The sequence below is a fragment of the Sprattus sprattus genome, assembly GCF_963457725.1.
Source record: "Sprattus sprattus genome assembly, chromosome: 6".
Taxonomy (NCBI): domain Eukaryota; kingdom Metazoa; phylum Chordata; class Actinopteri; order Clupeiformes; family Clupeidae; genus Sprattus; species Sprattus sprattus.
The window spans coordinates 20,017,487-20,035,138 of record NC_137925.1 but is presented as its reverse complement, the minus strand read 5'-3'; the positions used below and the strand labels follow the sequence as shown (position 1 = coordinate 20,035,138).

Sequence of the window (17,652 nt, the reverse complement as noted above, 5' to 3'; positions counted from 1 at the left end):
CGTTTATTTATTTATTGCATGACAAATTCTTTGATATTCTGTTCCTAACCGGTCTCGGTTCACTTCCATACAGTAGAACTTAACCTACAAATGCTAATGGCTGTGATAGCATTGTCCTTCACCAACCTAACCTGTAATTACACATAAAAGGCTACTCTATCCACTCAACTTGTCTCTTTCCTTCCCCTCCTGCTCTCCACGATTGGATGTTGCTGTAGTCTTTCCACCCGATCTACTGCTTACAGCTGCCTATTCCCACCGAACTATTCGTGTAGCAGAAATTCTACTCTGCTTATGATACAAACTGTAATCTTATTTACCCGGAATATAAATCATTGACATAGTTTTCTGCCTCTGCTCTGCTAATCCTCACAATGGGAACCTTATAGGGACGCTGTAACTCTTCTATAACCAATACAATGAATGTTGCAACCCGCCCCCTTCTCTTTTCTGTCTCCATCTCTCTACAAGGCCGGCCCCAAGCAAATGGCTCCCCTCTTTGAACCCTTTCTGCTCAAGGTTTCTCTGTTAAAATTGAGCTTTAGTCGCCAGTCGCCTTAGTGCTTGCCCCAGGGGGGTTCAGGCTCTGGGCTCTGTAAAGCGCCTAGAGACCATTTCAATTGTTATTGCCGCTATAATAATTTAAATTGAATTAAACATAAAGGGAACTTTACCTGGAAAGAAATCTACAGCCTCTGTATTGCCGTTACGCCTCAAGTAATCAGTTATAAGTAATTCAGTAATTCATTATTCTCATTTCTTGCGGATGGTGGAAAAATGTTGTCATGGACGACATGAACGCAATTCCAAAAATCATCATTAACTGCCTCTTGTCAATGTTTTCAGTATGTGCACCTAAAATATTTATTGCATGTATGTCATTGCAAGCTATTCATGCTGTCATTACAGTGGTTCCAAAAATCTATTATCCAGCCACCAAACCACCCTTCCATGTATAAGCCAATGGTGTGTGTGTGTGTGTGTGTGTGTGTGTGTGTGTGTGTGTGTGTTTGTGTGTGTGTGTGTTGAAGGTGTTTAAGAGGCTAGTGTGACTTCATGAGACTGACTAACTAACAGTGGAAGTGTCACAGATGTGTGTGCGTGTGTGCGTGTGCGTGTGTGCATGCGTGTCTTACCTTGATCTTGGTGTCCACACTGAGCAGGGTGAAGAGGGTATTCATGTCGATGAGCGCCTGCCGTGTCTCCCTGTACACCGTGCCCAGGAAGTTCAGGGGGAGAGACAGTTGGAAGAGCAGGCCGTTTACCATCACCAGATCTCCCACAGTCATTGTCCCTGTGCCGCACACACACACACGTACAGAAACACACACACACACACACACACACACACACACACACACACACATTACATCCCTAGAGTGTGTGGGGTTCAACAACATCAACTTTACAAGCGATATTCCCAGTAACTTTTATGACTGCACTCCCCCCTCACGCTCAACAGCTCGCAACAGCTTTCAGCGCTCCATGATAAACACCTTCACTGCCATAATTCTGCCGTCTCTACTGAACACAAAGCCTGTACATTAATCACCATCTCACAACCATGGCGTTTAGAACAAGGGAATACAGACAGCAAGGTCAAAAATCCAGCAGGTGCTAACTGCAGCACACAATGGGCCTCAGGGACTCGATCATTATAAAGCACTGTTGTGGGAGTTTCTTCATTATATAAACGCACTGTTGTTGGAGTTTCTTCATTATAAACGCACTGTTGTCGGAGTTTCTTCATTATAAACGCACTGTTGTCGGAGTTTCTCCATTATAAACGCACTGTTGTCGGAGTTTCTTCATTATAAACGCACTTTCGTCCGAGTTTCTTCAGTATAAATGCACTGTCCTCGGAGTTTCTTCAGTAGTAGAATAAATGCACAAATCATTATGTAACTGCAGGCACGTGCACAGATAGACCCCAACTGGTGCTCAAGCACCAGCCCTTGTGCCCTGGTTGAGAAAAAGTGCCCTTTTTTTCTGGAGACCAATTCTTTTTTCAATCATCAATATTTCTAGAATACAAATTAGTCTCTCGTCATCAATTTCCCCAAATGTGTTTTGATATCTGAGGGGGCATTTATTTGGAGTTCTTGTGAGAATTTCGCCTCGACATGCTCCACGGCATAGACATAGAATAAAGTATTCTTTGCCTATGATCTGCGGTGCTCACAAGCCCCCTCCCTCCTCATCCCCCACATCAGTGTTGAGCGGCAGGCCAACAGGGGCAGCCTACTTCTTCACTGACCTGCATCAGACAAACAGGTAATGACGGTGTTTGTGCAATCCCCCGACGTTGTATAAATTAACAACATTAGTGCCGCTGAAAACAATAGGCCTACGTCTGAAAACCGGACTGGTCCGACGTTTCCTAAAAAAATAAACAGACAACTAACTTGATTTCAAAGCATTGTCCAGCTGTTTACTGACGTTTGTCAGGTTTAATTACATTATTTGTCTGAAAGTGCATATTTTGTGTTGTATAAATGCCGTTTAAACAATTTCGAAAGTATGTTGAATGTTTGTTTAAATGTCACGAGAATTCACAGCTAGAAAATAGCAGGTAAACTATGCTAGCTCTCGGGGTCATGCTATCCTTTCCCACATTGTTTAACGTGATATTTATGTATCTCTTCGTTTTGCCAGTTTTACAACGACAACCAGAATTTTTCCTCCAAAACAAATATGAAGGGCGGTCATTCCAAAAGCATTGGTTTTCTAAAAATGGGTGGCTGGAGTATTCCCCAAGTTCAGATTTGATGCACAAGCATGGTGAGGTGGACCAATTACAGAAAAAAGGCACCCCAGACATCATTTGATGTATCAGACGTTAAGGGAGTGGAAGACAGAGAGCGAGAGAGATTTCATTTCATTAATAATTTTGGTGATGGGCGCCCTTTTTTTTTTTTTGAGCACCTACCCCCCAAAATGTCTGTGCACATGCCTGTGTAACTGTATGAGCACAGATTCGCGTTAAGTCAGAGTCCGTTGTGCTGGCATGTTTAAAAGTGGGGCTGGAGAGACAAGGAGCTGACAACACCAAGGCCGTGCTTTTAGCAACTATTCATGACATGAATTCTAATGTGCACACCGAGGAGAGGGAGAAAGTACAATGTGCTGAATAGGACAAAAAGCTGCCTTCTGCTCCAGGTACGGCAAGGTCATGGATTGGACACTGAGGGAGCTCACACACTGATAAGAATGTATATTTGCACTGTACTGCAAGTCAGCGGATAAAAGCATCTGATAAAATAATACATGTATATTGAAAAAATAAATAAATAAATAAAATACAAATATAAAAACAAATATAAAGCAGCAGTATGCAACAATGTGTCACCTTTGAGTTAGGTTTACATAGGCAACATAGGTCTGGTATAATCTACAAACTAATTTAAATGGTAGATGATCATGGGAAGGACCAAATTAAACGCCTGATATTCCCACTAGACGCCCAGGCTATGCACTGTGAGGTTCTGTGGTGTGGGAAGGACCACTTCAAGAAAATGTCCCTCTTCCTTAATGCGGCTTTAAATGACGGCTGATTTAAGAGACAGCAAGTCCCTCGCCATCTGTGTTCCAAAAGCATCCCCCCCCCGTTACAAAGATGGCGGAACGCTCCATACCTGCCATGATGCCCTGGCTGGCCATCAGCATGACCGTGGTGAGGCCCACGCTGAAGATGGCACTCTGTCCAAAGTTCAGCATGGCCAGGGTGGACGTGGTCTTGAGCGAGGACGACTCATACACCTTCAGGTAACTGTCGTACCTCTCCGCCTCGTACTTCTCATTGTTGAAGTACTGGTGGGAAAGAGAAAGAGGAAAGTGTGTTATTTTTTTTTTATTAACTGAAAGGCTGCTCTAAAATCAGGCTAGAAGGAACGGATTACTTTGGACCTAGCACAACAGTGCAAAAAGACATCTCTGGCCGAGAGAGCTGCTGTTTATGGTGTGTGTGTGTGTGTGTGTGTGTGCGCATGTGTTGTGAAGTGAATGCCATTCATTTTGTAAAGTGTTAAGGTGACCTTTCAGGGGTGGAATCAAAAAAAGCTCAAACTATGGCCCCTTCCATCTTGGCTGCACCACAACAGAGAAAAGCCAAGTGGACAAAGGCTGAGAGTGAAGTAAGCTCGCTGCACTCTCGTGTCTGGGATTGAGGAGACAAAGTCACTACTGGGATGAGGAAGCATTGTCTGAGATGGATGAAGACAGCGAGAGAGAGAGAGTGGGAGATACTCATAGCCTAAAAAAAAAAAAGGGCTCTTCAATGCTGAATGATTTTTAAATGACAAACTGCAAAGATTTACCCTTTAAAGTGATTTTCTATTGGTTACTTACAGGACTATTCTGCTTCCTGTCTAGCAAAGCAACACGCCACACTTCCATGAGCGGCAGTGGGTACAACAAGAAGCTGTTTTTACTTGGGATGAACTCTGGTCTCGGGAGGTTGTTTTGTTTCCCTAGGATGCATTTAAATGATGTACTGGAACACAACTGCACTCTGCCAGGCTATTTAATGGGCTAAGTGACAGGTGAGCAAACAGGGGCTCAGCTATGTTAACCCCTAGATTACCGCCACGAGTCTAATTCTGCTGATGATCAACAGCATAGGACACATATATGCATACACTCACAGAGCCATGCATACACCTGGACAGAGAGACAGACAGACAGACAGACAGACAGACAGACAGACAGACAGACAGACAGACAGACAGACAGAAATATACATGCAAACACACGCATGCACAAACACACACACTCAAGCACACACACAATAACATTAAGAGCCAGCTCCTCTTAAGAAGAGCAAAGGGAAGATAATGCAGAAAGCAGAAAAGAATTACAGCTAAATTAACGTATTTTCTCCACACTCGACAAACATCTGCTGAAGCCGCGTTTCGTGGCATTTGGGTACAAAAACCTCCATCTTATCCAGGCCACTGCAGAGGCTGCCACTGCCAGCTCCTCCAGAGGAAGGAAAGAGAGAGAAAGGGGGGGCTGCCGCAAATGAAAACACAGCGGCATCAAAAAGAAAGAAAGACAGAAAAGGAAGAAGAGAAAGGAAGAAAGAGGTGAAGAAACTGCAGAAGTGTGTCGGTGTGCTATGATAATACCAGCCAGTGTGCTGTTTAAACCCTTGCTGTTCCTTTACACATTTCTCATCTCATTAGCTGCCCTGAGTTGGGGATCCCTATTTGTCGTGGCAGGGATCAAACACCTCACACACACACACACACACACACACACACACACACACACACACACACAGACACACGCCATTCCTACCCCCGACTGTAACTTCAACAACAACTATATATTTTATTCATGGGACACAACCAAACTTATCAGGCAACGTGGGCCAATTAGCCGTGATGGGCGCACAAGACAAAGTGTGTGTGTGTGTGTGTGTGTGTGTGTGTGTGTGAAGAGGAGAGGGAACGCCGTGTCACAAACGGGTGCTGATGAGCGGCAGGAATTACGCATTTACCGATTAAGATCAGATGAAAGAGGAGAGAGCACAGGAACATTCAGAGAGAAAGAGAGCACAGGAACATTCAGAGAGAGAGAGAGCGAGCGAGAGAGGGAGAGAAAGAGAGAGAGAGAAAGAGATAGGGAGAGAGAGAGAGAAGGAGGGAAAGGGGGAGAGAGAGAAGGAGAGAAAGGAAACAGAGAGAGAGAGGGAGACAGAGAGAGAGAGAGAGTGCAATGGAACAGACAAGAGAGCAACTGTGAGGGAGACGAAAAGAACTACAGAGAAACAGAGATGGGGATTGACTACAAGAGGAATGAAATGACAGGAGAAAGGGTAAGAGAAAAAAAGGGGGAGGGAGAGAAAGAGGAGGTAGAGGGAGGGAAGAAGGACGAGAGAGAGAGTGAGCGAGAGAGACAGAACAATCAGGTTGTATGGGAGCTGGTATGAAAGTGGAACGGATTTTGAGTGGGTGGAGACCTAATTATGTATGCACTCTATCTTACAGTGATACTAAATTCAGCCGCACTGACACCGATGACACACACACACACACGTGCACGCGCACACACACACACACACACACACACACACACTCACAAATATAGAACATATCTAGGCTGAAGAAACAAATAAAAGAGGGGGAGGATTAAAAAAAACAAACGGAGCAACAGAAACAGAAAATAGGTTGAGTGCTAAGATGCAGGGAAAGAGCGCGGGGGGGGGGGGGGGGGGGGGGGGAGTGTGAGGCGGCGACAAACATCCGTCCAAATTACTGCTGCTTAAGAGGCCAGAACAAGAGGCCACACAATGGGATGACTCCGAGGCCCTTGGTCCGTGCAAAGACACGGAGAAAATGGCTTCATCTTTGTTAAATCAGTGTTAATGCGAACCACTGATTCAGGCTCAATTACCTGTCCTATGGCCCTGCAGTCTCTGAGCGGGGGAAAGGAATGGCATAGATGGAGACCGGGAGAAAGAGAGAGTTAAAAAAAGAGAGCGTGAAAGAAAAAGAAAGAAAGAGAGCGAGAGACAGAGACCGCTTCCCACAGCTCACCCATCAGTTGATGAAAGGGACAACCCCCCTTTCTCTTTTAGAGGCAATTAAAGGAGACACCAGCACAGAATAAATATTAGTGATGTCTGTGTGTGTGTGTGTGTGTGTGTGTGTGGGCACAACACTGCAACAAAGAGCCCTCACCTTGACTGTCTCATAGTTGAGCAACGAGTCGATGGCAGCGTTACCAGCCTCGTTGTCAGCTTTGTTCATCTCGATCCTGAAGCGCGTCCTGGAGACAGGAGAGTGAGACAGAGAAGTCAACATCCATATGGGACGGAATAAACACCCGGAAAAACACTGACATCACTTCCTGTTCCAAAACCTGTTCGGCCACAATCTATGGGCCCTGTTTGTAGAACAACATCACCAGGGGTCACACTGACCCAATATGGCATTCAGGTAAAAACTATATATGACTAGTGCTTCAAGGTGGACGCTAATGTCTTCACTTGATGATCATAAGTGTGTGTGTGTGTGTATCTGTGTGGACAATTCTAATCTTATTTTTCTTCAGCTTGTGTGTAAGAGGAACCCCACACCAAAAGGTAGTTGACGGCCTTTACCTCCACTGTGTAACGGCAATGGTGAAGGCAGAGTATGCCGAAAGCGTGCCGAGTGTCACCAGCGCAAAATGGCCTCCGCAAGTGTAATACTGCAACAGAGAGGAGGGCAAATGCACATTTTACCCCAACAGAACCCAGCACATGCAGACAGAGATGCATCTCCTTAAGGTTCAATCCACGATTCTAATTCTAATACAGTTTTTGTCAAATTCAACAAACTAGCTGTCCTCTAGCTGTCAGTTCAGTGAGTACACAAAAAAAGTTTTATACAGAGTCTTGGTGCTGAAAACAGGAAACAACCTGAAACAAACTTAATAAAATTAACAATCACAACCAATCGGCACGCTGCTTCAGGTCAATTGAAAGAAGGGGTGTAATTCGATTGGGTATTATTAAGCTCAAATATGAACAAACTTTTACAGATTTAATCTTTAAAGGATTACCAGAGCCACAGAAAAGAAGAAAAGGAGAAACAAAAAAGAAAAAACTACTTGAATGAATCCTCTCTAATGATGAATTCCCAGAGCGCTTGGCTACCACATTTTTCTTATCTTTCCCCCCGTTTCTGAAATAAGTGTTGCAAATGGGTGATGGGACGGGGGGGGAGTAATTCCTGCTAATGTTTTCACCACGAGCGCTGCAGTTGAGCCTCGTTAGGGGCACTGACATAATAGCCATGGGTGTGTTAATTACACGCAGGACTGGTGGAGGAGAGAGAGACGGAGCGAGGAAGGGGAAAGGAAGTGGCAGAGCCGGGTTACGACACACACACCCACACACACTCTGCCACAGAAGTGTATTATGTCGGACAAACAAGTTCATCCACTCAAATCTATTCACTTGAAGACCACCTGTGCCCAGCATAAATTACAAATGTCATTGCAAGAGGGGTTTACAAATTATATGACCACATTACATCATTCAGTCCTTCTTACAGAACAACTGCATTACAGTGTTCATAAAGTGCAATATTTTGACTTATGATGCAGAACAGTATACTTGCACTACAATGCCACTGCCGCCTACAAAAACTACCCGGACCAAATCTTAATGCAAGGTGTCACATTGATTACCAATACGTTATCGAGCGCCTGGTGATATGAAGCGCTCCCAGTCTGTTAGCTGCTACCGAGAAGTGGTAGAAGTTTCAAGTTTCACAGAGTTCTTCTGTGGTTGAAGCACCACACGGCTACTGTGTTGACTCTACATCAGACCACACGGCCTGTGGCTTGCCTCGGTCAACACAGGGGTGATGAAAACAAGCGTCCATGTTTAATCAATGGTAAGACTGGGACGTTTTTTTATTTGTATGGCTTCAATACTTCAGTGTGTATACACAATTTGGGACTGGCCTGCACATGGCCACACATGGCACATGGCATCACATATTGGTGGCATGATTGGCATTTTTTTATTGGTGACTGCTCCAGCACAGAGGACTGGTGCCTTAAGGATTTGCTGACAGTTTGTCTGTTTTACGTCCATTTAGAGTGAACATATGGTGGTCTGTTTTGGACTACTCAATATTCAACTACCTATTTCTTTTGCAATGTGCATTACTTGTTTTCAGAACAGTAGGTCACATTTTGCATCATGGCACAGTTACCATCGTACTTCAAGGCTGTAATTTTAATTTGCTGTGGTTACATGTAATAATCCTCAGGATGTTTGCCTTTTAACAACATTGTTTCTACTGAAAACAGGCATATAAATGCCTTTCTTGATTGAAATGTAAGGTTAATACCATTGAGGTTACAATACACAATTCTGGCAAAAGGTTGTTGATATTTGAGCTCAATGGCCAATCAAATTACACCTTGCTCTTCACTTCAACGTGTTGAGTGGCTGGAATAGCCTAAGGCTCGGTCTGAGCCACTATGCTTGCTTCCCAGGACTGCACCAACATCAGAGTTTATTTGAGCTCACACAAAGATATAGATGACAGAGGACTGTGAGAAACAAGTGACAAAAAAGCTATTGGATTAGAATCACAGACTCCACCTTTAACATAGCAAGGAACATTAATAAGAAAAAAAACATTACAGAAGAGAAAACCTTAGACAGACATTGACAATTGTCTTACCAGGATGGCGCTGACCAGTGCCATCTCGAAGGTGGTGGGCCCGAGGTTGAAGACGAGAGCACTGAGCACAAAGCTGATGCCACGCGTGCCGCGGTCGATGGCCTTAGACAGCGCCCCTGTCTGGCGGCTCAGGTGGAAGCCCAGGTCCAGGTTGTGCAGGTGCAGGAAGACATTCTTGGCGATGCGGCGGATGGAGCTCTGCGCCACCTTGCCGAACACAGCGTTCCGCAGCTCGTTGAAGAGCGCCGAACCGGCACGGGACACACCGTCTGAGGAGATAACACACACATATACATGTATTACCTGTGTAAGAGCCAAAATGCTGGTCTGTACGTTGTAATGTCTTGTATGTAACATCGGGTGGCGCATGTCTATGACTTGCGTCAGGTATATAGGTAGCACGTACAATGATGGTGGTAGGTGTTTGACCCGGAAGGGCAAAGGGTTTTTGAACGCTTGTGCGCGGCACTCTGTATTGCAATGTGGGAACTGCGATGGGATAATGCTTTTACTGGAATAAATGGACCTCCTTTGGATTACAACGACAACATTTGTCCATAGGCGTTTGTTTACCACAGGGCAAATCAAGTGAGTTTAGCACGCATAACATCCAGCGCGTCGGACAGGCCTCCCCCGGGCTCAGGCACCTCAGTAGTTCAGTATTAGACTGAACTCCTTTAACATTAGTCAAAAACCCTGCATCAGTTCGGACTTTCGTTTACGTCGGAGTCGTCGGCATGCAGGCATGGAATTAGGAACAGTCAAAGGACCGTAGCATTCCTTGTGGATTATCGATTGAATATGTGGGCCTTCTGGTGACAAGGACCTACTTGTTTGATGCCGAAATCGGACCACGGAGTAGGCCTACAAGGAACCACCCGATAACTGCAAGGCGCCCAACAAAATAGGTATTTGTAGCGCTACAATCAATGGCCATTTAAATTGTGTGCAAACATACCCGGGTATAAAAGAAACACATGTGTTACAGTTTTTTACAATTGCTAAAACACTAAAACCCACTGGCTGAACAAAGTTCTCAGTTGCCTGAACTCATGAAGCTAATTGTGCAGTCTGTTGTCAATACCTTAAACTATTTCTCATGGTAAAACACAATTTGCAGTAAACACCATGTTGACTCCTTTGATTTGTGTCCTTTTTACTGTGGTAGTGTATATTGTAGTAGGCCTACAGTGCATTGTAGGCTGTATAAGGACAATGCGTAAACAAGTTGTATGGCCCTGAACATTGTGCTTTCTATTTGGTACAGTAACAGTACTGATTGCTCAATAGATTTTGACTGGTTGCAGGTTCATATCAACAAAGAACAAGAGTGAGTTGTGAGTAGTGAGATGCAGGGTACAGTACTATAGGGGTACAAGAAGGAGAAAGAACCAACACAAATTAGAGCAAAGCAAAGTAGTAATTTCTGATACATTTGTATAGCTACTATGAGAGAACATGTTTTCATTCATCAAAAGTCAATGATAGATAAATATGAAATTTGTTTTGAGGTAAAAACAAAATGTTCTTCTCCCTGAGAACTATATGTTTTGAACAGTGTGTTTTCTATTTTTTGGTGTATTGTTTACTGACTGCTTGAAAGTGTATATCATTTTGAACACTTTGTTTATGATTTGACAGCAGTGTTTGATTTTGAGCACAGGTAAAACTGTTTTGAGGCGAAAGTTTCATTTTGCAAGAGGATTCAGAGGTTTTGTGAATAGTACTTGAAGATGAGTTTTTGTGTTTAGAGTTTAGAGAAAATGAGTGACTGTTTCAAGAATGTGTTTTAGCAATTGTAAAAAACTGTAAACGACGACAGTGGACAGTTGACTGTGGAGACGAACTTTGTGTGACTGATCTTTGCGAACTTTGTTTGACTGTGAACTTTGCATTACCACCTTAACAGCGTGGATTGATCATGGAGAATCCTCCCGCGATTGAACAGGCTGCTTTGCAAGCCGCCAGTAAAGACAGCAGTGTTGTTAGCGCTGGTAATAAGCATTCTAAACGTTCAGAATTGTTTGTTAATAAATGAATCACATTGCAAGCAGACAGAAAGTCTCAATTGGACAATGCCAGCATCATCAGATGTTTAAAAAATGACAAACCACAGTTACAAAATGCTTTGAAAGAACTGATCGAGACATGCAATGTTGCAAAACGTATTCATGAATCTGTGTTGAGTGTATTGCCTGTTCATGAGAAGGAAAACCATGAGACTTGGTTTAAAGCAAAGATGATCTCTAACAATGATGTTATTTCTGAAACAAAGGGTTTTATTGCTACGTGGTCTGAAAATGATAATGTTGCTTTGTCAATTGTGTTACCTGAAATGTCTGATGCTGGTTTAAATGTGAATGGTCATGGTAAAGCAAATATGGGTTTCGAAACCAGGCATGAAAATGACGAGGGTGGGGATGGTGTCAATCCAAATGACAGTGTGTCCAATATTAGTAGCCAACAGTCACATAAAAGTGGTAGCAGTGGAAGATCTAGCACTTCCTCAGCTAGGATCATGGCTGAGGCCGACAGAGCTGCTCTTGTGGCTAGAGCTGCAATTTTGAAAGAAATACACGCCCTAGAGGAGCAGGAACAGCAATTAAGGCGGAGAAGGGAGCAGCTTAATGTAGATGCAGAGTTGGCTGCATCTGCTGCTAAGTTGTCTGTGCTACAGGCCGCCGATCAGAAAAGTTGTTCAGCAGCACCCTCAAAATGCATGAATTCCTGTGTGGTAAAGGAAAAAGGGAAAATGCAATCAAGAAGTGTCTTAAATCCTAAAACAAAGGAATTTCAACCTCAATTACCAAAGACGATTATCTCTGCCAAAGGACTGTTACCACCTAACAACCCTGACATCACCGCTGCCTTGGTTCGCCAACATCAGACATCATCTCTGCCATCAAGAGAGATTCCTGTGTTCGATGGGGACCCTCTTCAGTTCAGACCATTTACCAGAGCCTTTGAACAAGGGGTGGAAAGCAAAGCTGGAAGTGCAGACTGTCTTTATTATCTAGAGCAGTTCACCAGAGGACAGCCACAAGAGCTAGTGCGTAGCTGTCAGCATATGGCGCCTGACCATGGCTACAAAGTGGCAAAGGGTCTGCTGCAGGAGCATTTTGGAAATCCCTATAAGGTGGCCACAGCTTATATAAAAAAGGCATTGGCCTGGCAAGTTGTTAAGGCAGAGGACTTGAAAGCACTGGAAGATTATTCCTTGTTTTTACGTGGCTGCTGCAATGTAATGGGGGAGCTTCATTACTTGCAGGAACTGGACATGCCTGTTAATATGAGGGCCATTATCTCCAAGCTGCCTTTTAAGATGAGAGAGCAATGGAGAACTACAGCTCATGACATCATGGAAAGGTCTCATGACCGAGCCCACATCAACGACTTGGTTAAGTTTATTGAACGCCGTGTCAAAATCCTGTTTGGCGACATACAGGAGACACCTACTGCCTCAAGACCACCATTAAGGTTTTATTCTCAACCCAGGAGCCATGTAAGGGGTAACATCGTTGCTGCTGCTGTGACTGAAGACTTGTCTTATGACGTAAAGGAGCAGCCATTGAGCACAGAGCACACTGAGGAAGCTAAGTGCCTTTTTTTTGGATGAGGGAGCAGTCACTCTTACAAAGGCACGGAAAAAAAAAAAAAAAACTCTGCTAATTTAAGGAAAAGCACAGTTCGTCACTGACTGAAAAAAGTGGCCAGAACAGGACTGCGACCCCTCTGAACTCAGGAACTAGAGGCTCTGAAGTCACTGAAAGCAGCCCTCATAACTTATGCACACACAAAAAACAGCCCATAGTCGAATGCGTCACTCATCTGTGGAAAGTTCTGGCATACTGCCCCCCATGGAGTGTAATAATCCCCAAGAGCTGTCAGCTTCTTATTCAGAGCCACGCATGCACCCCTCAACACTGGCTGCCATCGTAGGCAATATCAGAAACGCTCCCATCTGGAATGCGTCTCCCCACGGCTCGCACACACACACTCCAACACAAAGAGAACAAATGGGCTACACTTCACACTCGTCAGTACCCGGCCGGGGGAAGAGTGGGCAAATTGAAAAGCCGCTTCCGGGCCGCTGGACTTGCAATAAGCCCGCTGTATTAAATATGAGCCGTTTGCACGAGGAGAGTCGATTAGCTCCCAGGGGTGTAGCGGGGACTCTGTGAGCATTAACTCACAGGACTCTTACTCCCTCACTAGGGTTAACCGAGCCACTGCTGGGCCTGAGGGCAGGTACAGGAGCAAGTTCTTCTAAGAGGCATTATAGGATTTTTGTATCAAAATCAGCAGGCTAACGAGCTAACAAGATTTTCAAAATAGATTGCATGCTGTAAACAACCTGCCACTTACCACTATCCAGACTTCTGTGCCACTTTAAACACTCAGAGACCTGCAGCTAGAGCACTGTTAGCGTTTCCCAACCTTCCTTCCCAGCCTGCCTGCCAAGGAGTGGAAGAGGCTGGTTTCAATGATCACTGATGGCGATCCACAGGTAACTGGGCCCCATTGGTGGAACCTGCCATTGTATTACAGGTCTCCCATTGAGCGAAATGGGTAGTTGAGGAAAATTACTTGGTAATAACTGCTGATAATAGACTGAAATCGTTGCTACTACCCTGCTCCACAACAACATATTTCAAAAAGATGCTCACTAGGATAGACAAACGGTTCTAGTCTATGGTTAAATATCTGGTGAAGGAGTCCTTTTTTACACGGCTTTCAAAGGGTAAGTTATGGTGATGTTTCTCATGTCTCAAGTGACTACATTCTATATTCAAATACTGCCATGAATAAGTCAGTTATGCTACACTTGCAGTGAGTGTGTGTGTGTGTGTGTGGGGGGGGGGGGCAACCTCTACGGCATCTTTCCAGGAAAACCACAGCCTGCCCCCAAGTCTGCATCTGAAATCCGACATCAGCGACAAAACGTCATTTTGTTTTGGACGTCCTGCAGTCTCTGGGGCTTAATATGCAATTGTGCCAGAGCTTAAAACCAAGAGCGTGGCAAATCTCTAATTACTTCAACTGTATCCCACACCCTCAAACACACACATACACACACAGACACACACACACGCCACACACAGACACACACACACACACACACACACACACACACACACACACACATCCACCGAAGTGCCTGAACCTTAATGCAGCTCATTAAATCAGCAACAGCTCTGAGGGCACTAACGGCATCGCTAGTTTTTGACTCCATACAAGAGCGATACACAAAATGGCTGCAGCTTGTTATTTAGAAGGCTATCGATATCCAAAAATGAGGAGGGTGGCTTTCAGAAGACGAAACACACAGTTGGCAAGAAAGCACATGTGCACACACGCACACATACGCACACACACACAGATGTAGGAGTGCTCAGGCAGAACACTAAAGGGAAAAGAGGATGGCTCGATTTGAATTGGCGAAATGAAGAACAGTATTTCGCTCCACTGCTTAGGAATTTACGCCCGTTCTCTCTTCAAGGGGACTTCTTAGTCAGTATTAAAAACAACACCTGGAATGTGTTCCAGTCTCTGATGTTTCTCCTCTCACTCCGTCATGTCATGTTTTTACTTGAAGGTTATTTTTCACATCTTATTTCTTTGAGGGGGGAAAGAAAACACAGGTGTGAACGTTACAGAGCAGCACAAGTTTGACTAACAAGGTCCAGAGCTTGCAGTCAGAGCCAAGAGTTTCTCAGCCTGCCTGCCCTGCCTGAGAGAAAGCCGAGAAGGAACACCTGTCAGTATGAATCCTACACATGCATGCTATGTACAAAAACAAAAAGTACGACAGCGAAGACTGCAGAATGATGTTCCTCCGCCTACTCTACTGCTGTCTGGTGACAAAGCCGGTTTGGGATCAGCCAGTGAAAAGCTACTGCACATTCAACAGATGAACAAAGGGGTGACCCAGAGCAAATGAGTGCACAACTGGAGCAGATGCCCAAAACAAGACCTGAATAATCACGACCTGGGAGGGAGGGAGGAGAGAGAGAGAGAGAGAGAGAGAGAGAGAGAGAGAGAGAGAGAGAGAGAGAGAGAGAGGGAGAGAGAGAGGGAGAGAGAGAGGGAGAGAGAGAGGGAGAGAGAGGCTGAATATGAGAGGGGCTGAATATGAGAGTGATATGCATCCATTTGGGGGGAAAAAAGGAAAGGGGAATTAAAAAAAACGAAAAAGGAAAAAAGGTCAGCTGCTACATAATATGAGCCGTCCTTCCCGAGAGGAAGTCAACACCTGCCGGAAGGGGGGGGGGGGAACTCACAGCCAATCAAGACAGCCGTTGCCATGGTAGTCACCGTGTTTGGCGCGTCGCTCAGGTTCAACATGTGTCCCGACATCTGGTTCAGTCCGTCCACAGCATACTTAAACATGAAGGGCACCATGACATTCGTCATCTGCAGGGTGTACAATAACAGAAACAGACAGATGGGGGGGGGGGGGGGGGGATAAGGACAGACAGAGAGAGAAAGAAAGAAGAACATCAGATGGAGGTGAGAGGGGAAAAACACAAGTCATTAATGCAGGGGGTTTTCCTGTCTGCAGGGATTTGGCGTGTCAGGAGTGAGATTGCAGGCTAGGCTTTTCTGCAGAGCTGAGGGGGCTGCTTCCACCCTGGGCCAGACAGAGCACTGAGATTACAGAGATAAGAGATGGTGGAGGACGGTGTCTGCAGGGTTTGGGATGGTGGAAGGTTAGAATGCCAACAGGGGTTTCAGCAGGGGCATTAGAACCAGGCCATTAAAGTGCACTTCAGCATTATGTGGGGGCGGGGGGGGACTGGGTAAGGCAGGGATAGTGTGGAGATGGAAAGCGTCTCCTATGAAATGACATGGAAGTGAAGGCTATTGTGGAAGACAGTCAGTCCATCTGCTTCCAAAGATTAAGCCAGGTGGAAAGCATGTAGGGGGAGAATAATGTTAGCCTACGTTGGAGCACATGTAGAGTTCTATGGGAAGGAAAATATGACTCTAGCTACAAGTGACACTCTTTTAAAACATGAGAAGCCCCTCTTCGCTTTGTTTACAGTCTTCAGCTTAAAAAGACAAAAGTGATTATGTGACACTACTTATTTATGTACATAAAACCTAACCAAAAACAGAACAGTATCCCTACTGACTATGGTGTTGTGAGGGTGTCTGGAAAGGAGAAAGTGACACAGTGATACAAGGCTGTACTAGGGCTGGGCGATATGACGATATATATCGTGAGGACGATAGAAACGTGTCTATCGTGACCTTTCTCCTCTATCGTTTCTATCGTGATAAACTTTTTTTCATTATACAGTCAGCTGGCAGCTTCAGTGGCTGCTAGCAACGTTTAGCTATCGCTGCTAGTTGAGATTCAACGGTGTGTCGCTGGTTTCCCTGGTAACGGACAGACGGTTAGCAGCTAGCCCTGGGTCTACTCTACCTTCTGATTGACGCTCTTTGCCCTGCCATCCACGGACAACTCAGTTTGACCCATCTCTCTGGACCATCGAGGTACTGGGTTCCAGTTTTATTGAGTTATTATCCTGACATTACACACACATACATAACAAGGAGCTCCTTCCCGAACTGAACGGCATTATACAAACATTCGTATCGCTCACACACACCGCCAGCACAGCCGCTTGCCGGAGCGGCACAGCACTCTGTGGATTGACAAATACGTCATCGTACGTATTCTGAGCTGTGACCATCGACTTTTGAACTCGGAACACAAAGAACTGTAAAATACATCGGGATTGTATTGCCATATTGTTATTGCATTAGTTAAGTTGTTTATTGATTGTATATTTATAGCAAGCGTGAACGAGAGAGTGATTGGGCATTAGGCCACTGATATTGAATGGTTATGAAAATAGTTATTAAAGCAAATATTTAGAGTAGGTTCATTGAATGTATCTATTTATAATAATTAATATTAGTACATGTCTTATTTAATACTGAATGGCTTTTATCTCTTCATTATATTTAATATTAGTCAATATTACAGGGGAGTGAGATCTTAGTTACACTCACTCTATACACATCATTTTAGTAGCGGATTAATGCTCCCGCTACATTTTTTCCATTATTATATTATTATCGTGATATATATCGCTATCGTGATATAAAATAATCCATATCGTGATAAATGTTTTTTTCCATATCGCCCAGCCCTAGGCTGTACAATATAATCTGTTTAGTTTTTTTGGTAGTAGGGGGGGAAGGGCATAGGGGGCAAAAAGGCAGCAGGAATAAGAGTACCCTAGTCTATGTGAAGGCATTACACATAAGGGCAGCTGGGCAACAACGATGTCTGCTTTGATGATTGTGTGTGTGTCTGTCTGTGTGTGTCTGTCTGTGTGTGTCTGTCTGTGTGTGTCTGTCTGTGTGTGTCTGTCTGTGTGTGTCTGTCTGTGTGTGTCTGTCTGTGTGTGTCTGTCTGTGTGTGTCTGTCTGTGTGTGTCTGTCTGTGTGT

At 44.6% G+C, this 17,652-nt stretch overlaps 1 protein-coding gene across 1 annotated transcript in view; it reads right to left on the bottom strand.

The window, feature by feature from the left end:
* The window catches only part of abcb7 (ATP-binding cassette, sub-family B (MDR/TAP), member 7), a 38,462-nt gene that overhangs the window by 9,569 nt on the left and 11,241 nt on the right, over positions 1-17,652 (bottom strand). Inside the window, exons 5-10 of the mRNA XM_080841418.1 lie at positions 15,470-15,602; positions 9,189-9,457; positions 7,106-7,194; positions 6,684-6,771; positions 3,636-3,810; positions 1,137-1,294 (exon numbers count right to left, since the gene is read on the bottom strand). Coding sequence (XP_080697544.1) covers positions 1,137-1,294; positions 3,636-3,810; positions 6,684-6,771; positions 7,106-7,194; positions 9,189-9,457; positions 15,470-15,602 — 912 coding nt within the window. The remainder of the gene's footprint in view (positions 1-1,136; positions 1,295-3,635; positions 3,811-6,683; positions 6,772-7,105; positions 7,195-9,188; positions 9,458-15,469; positions 15,603-17,652) is intronic.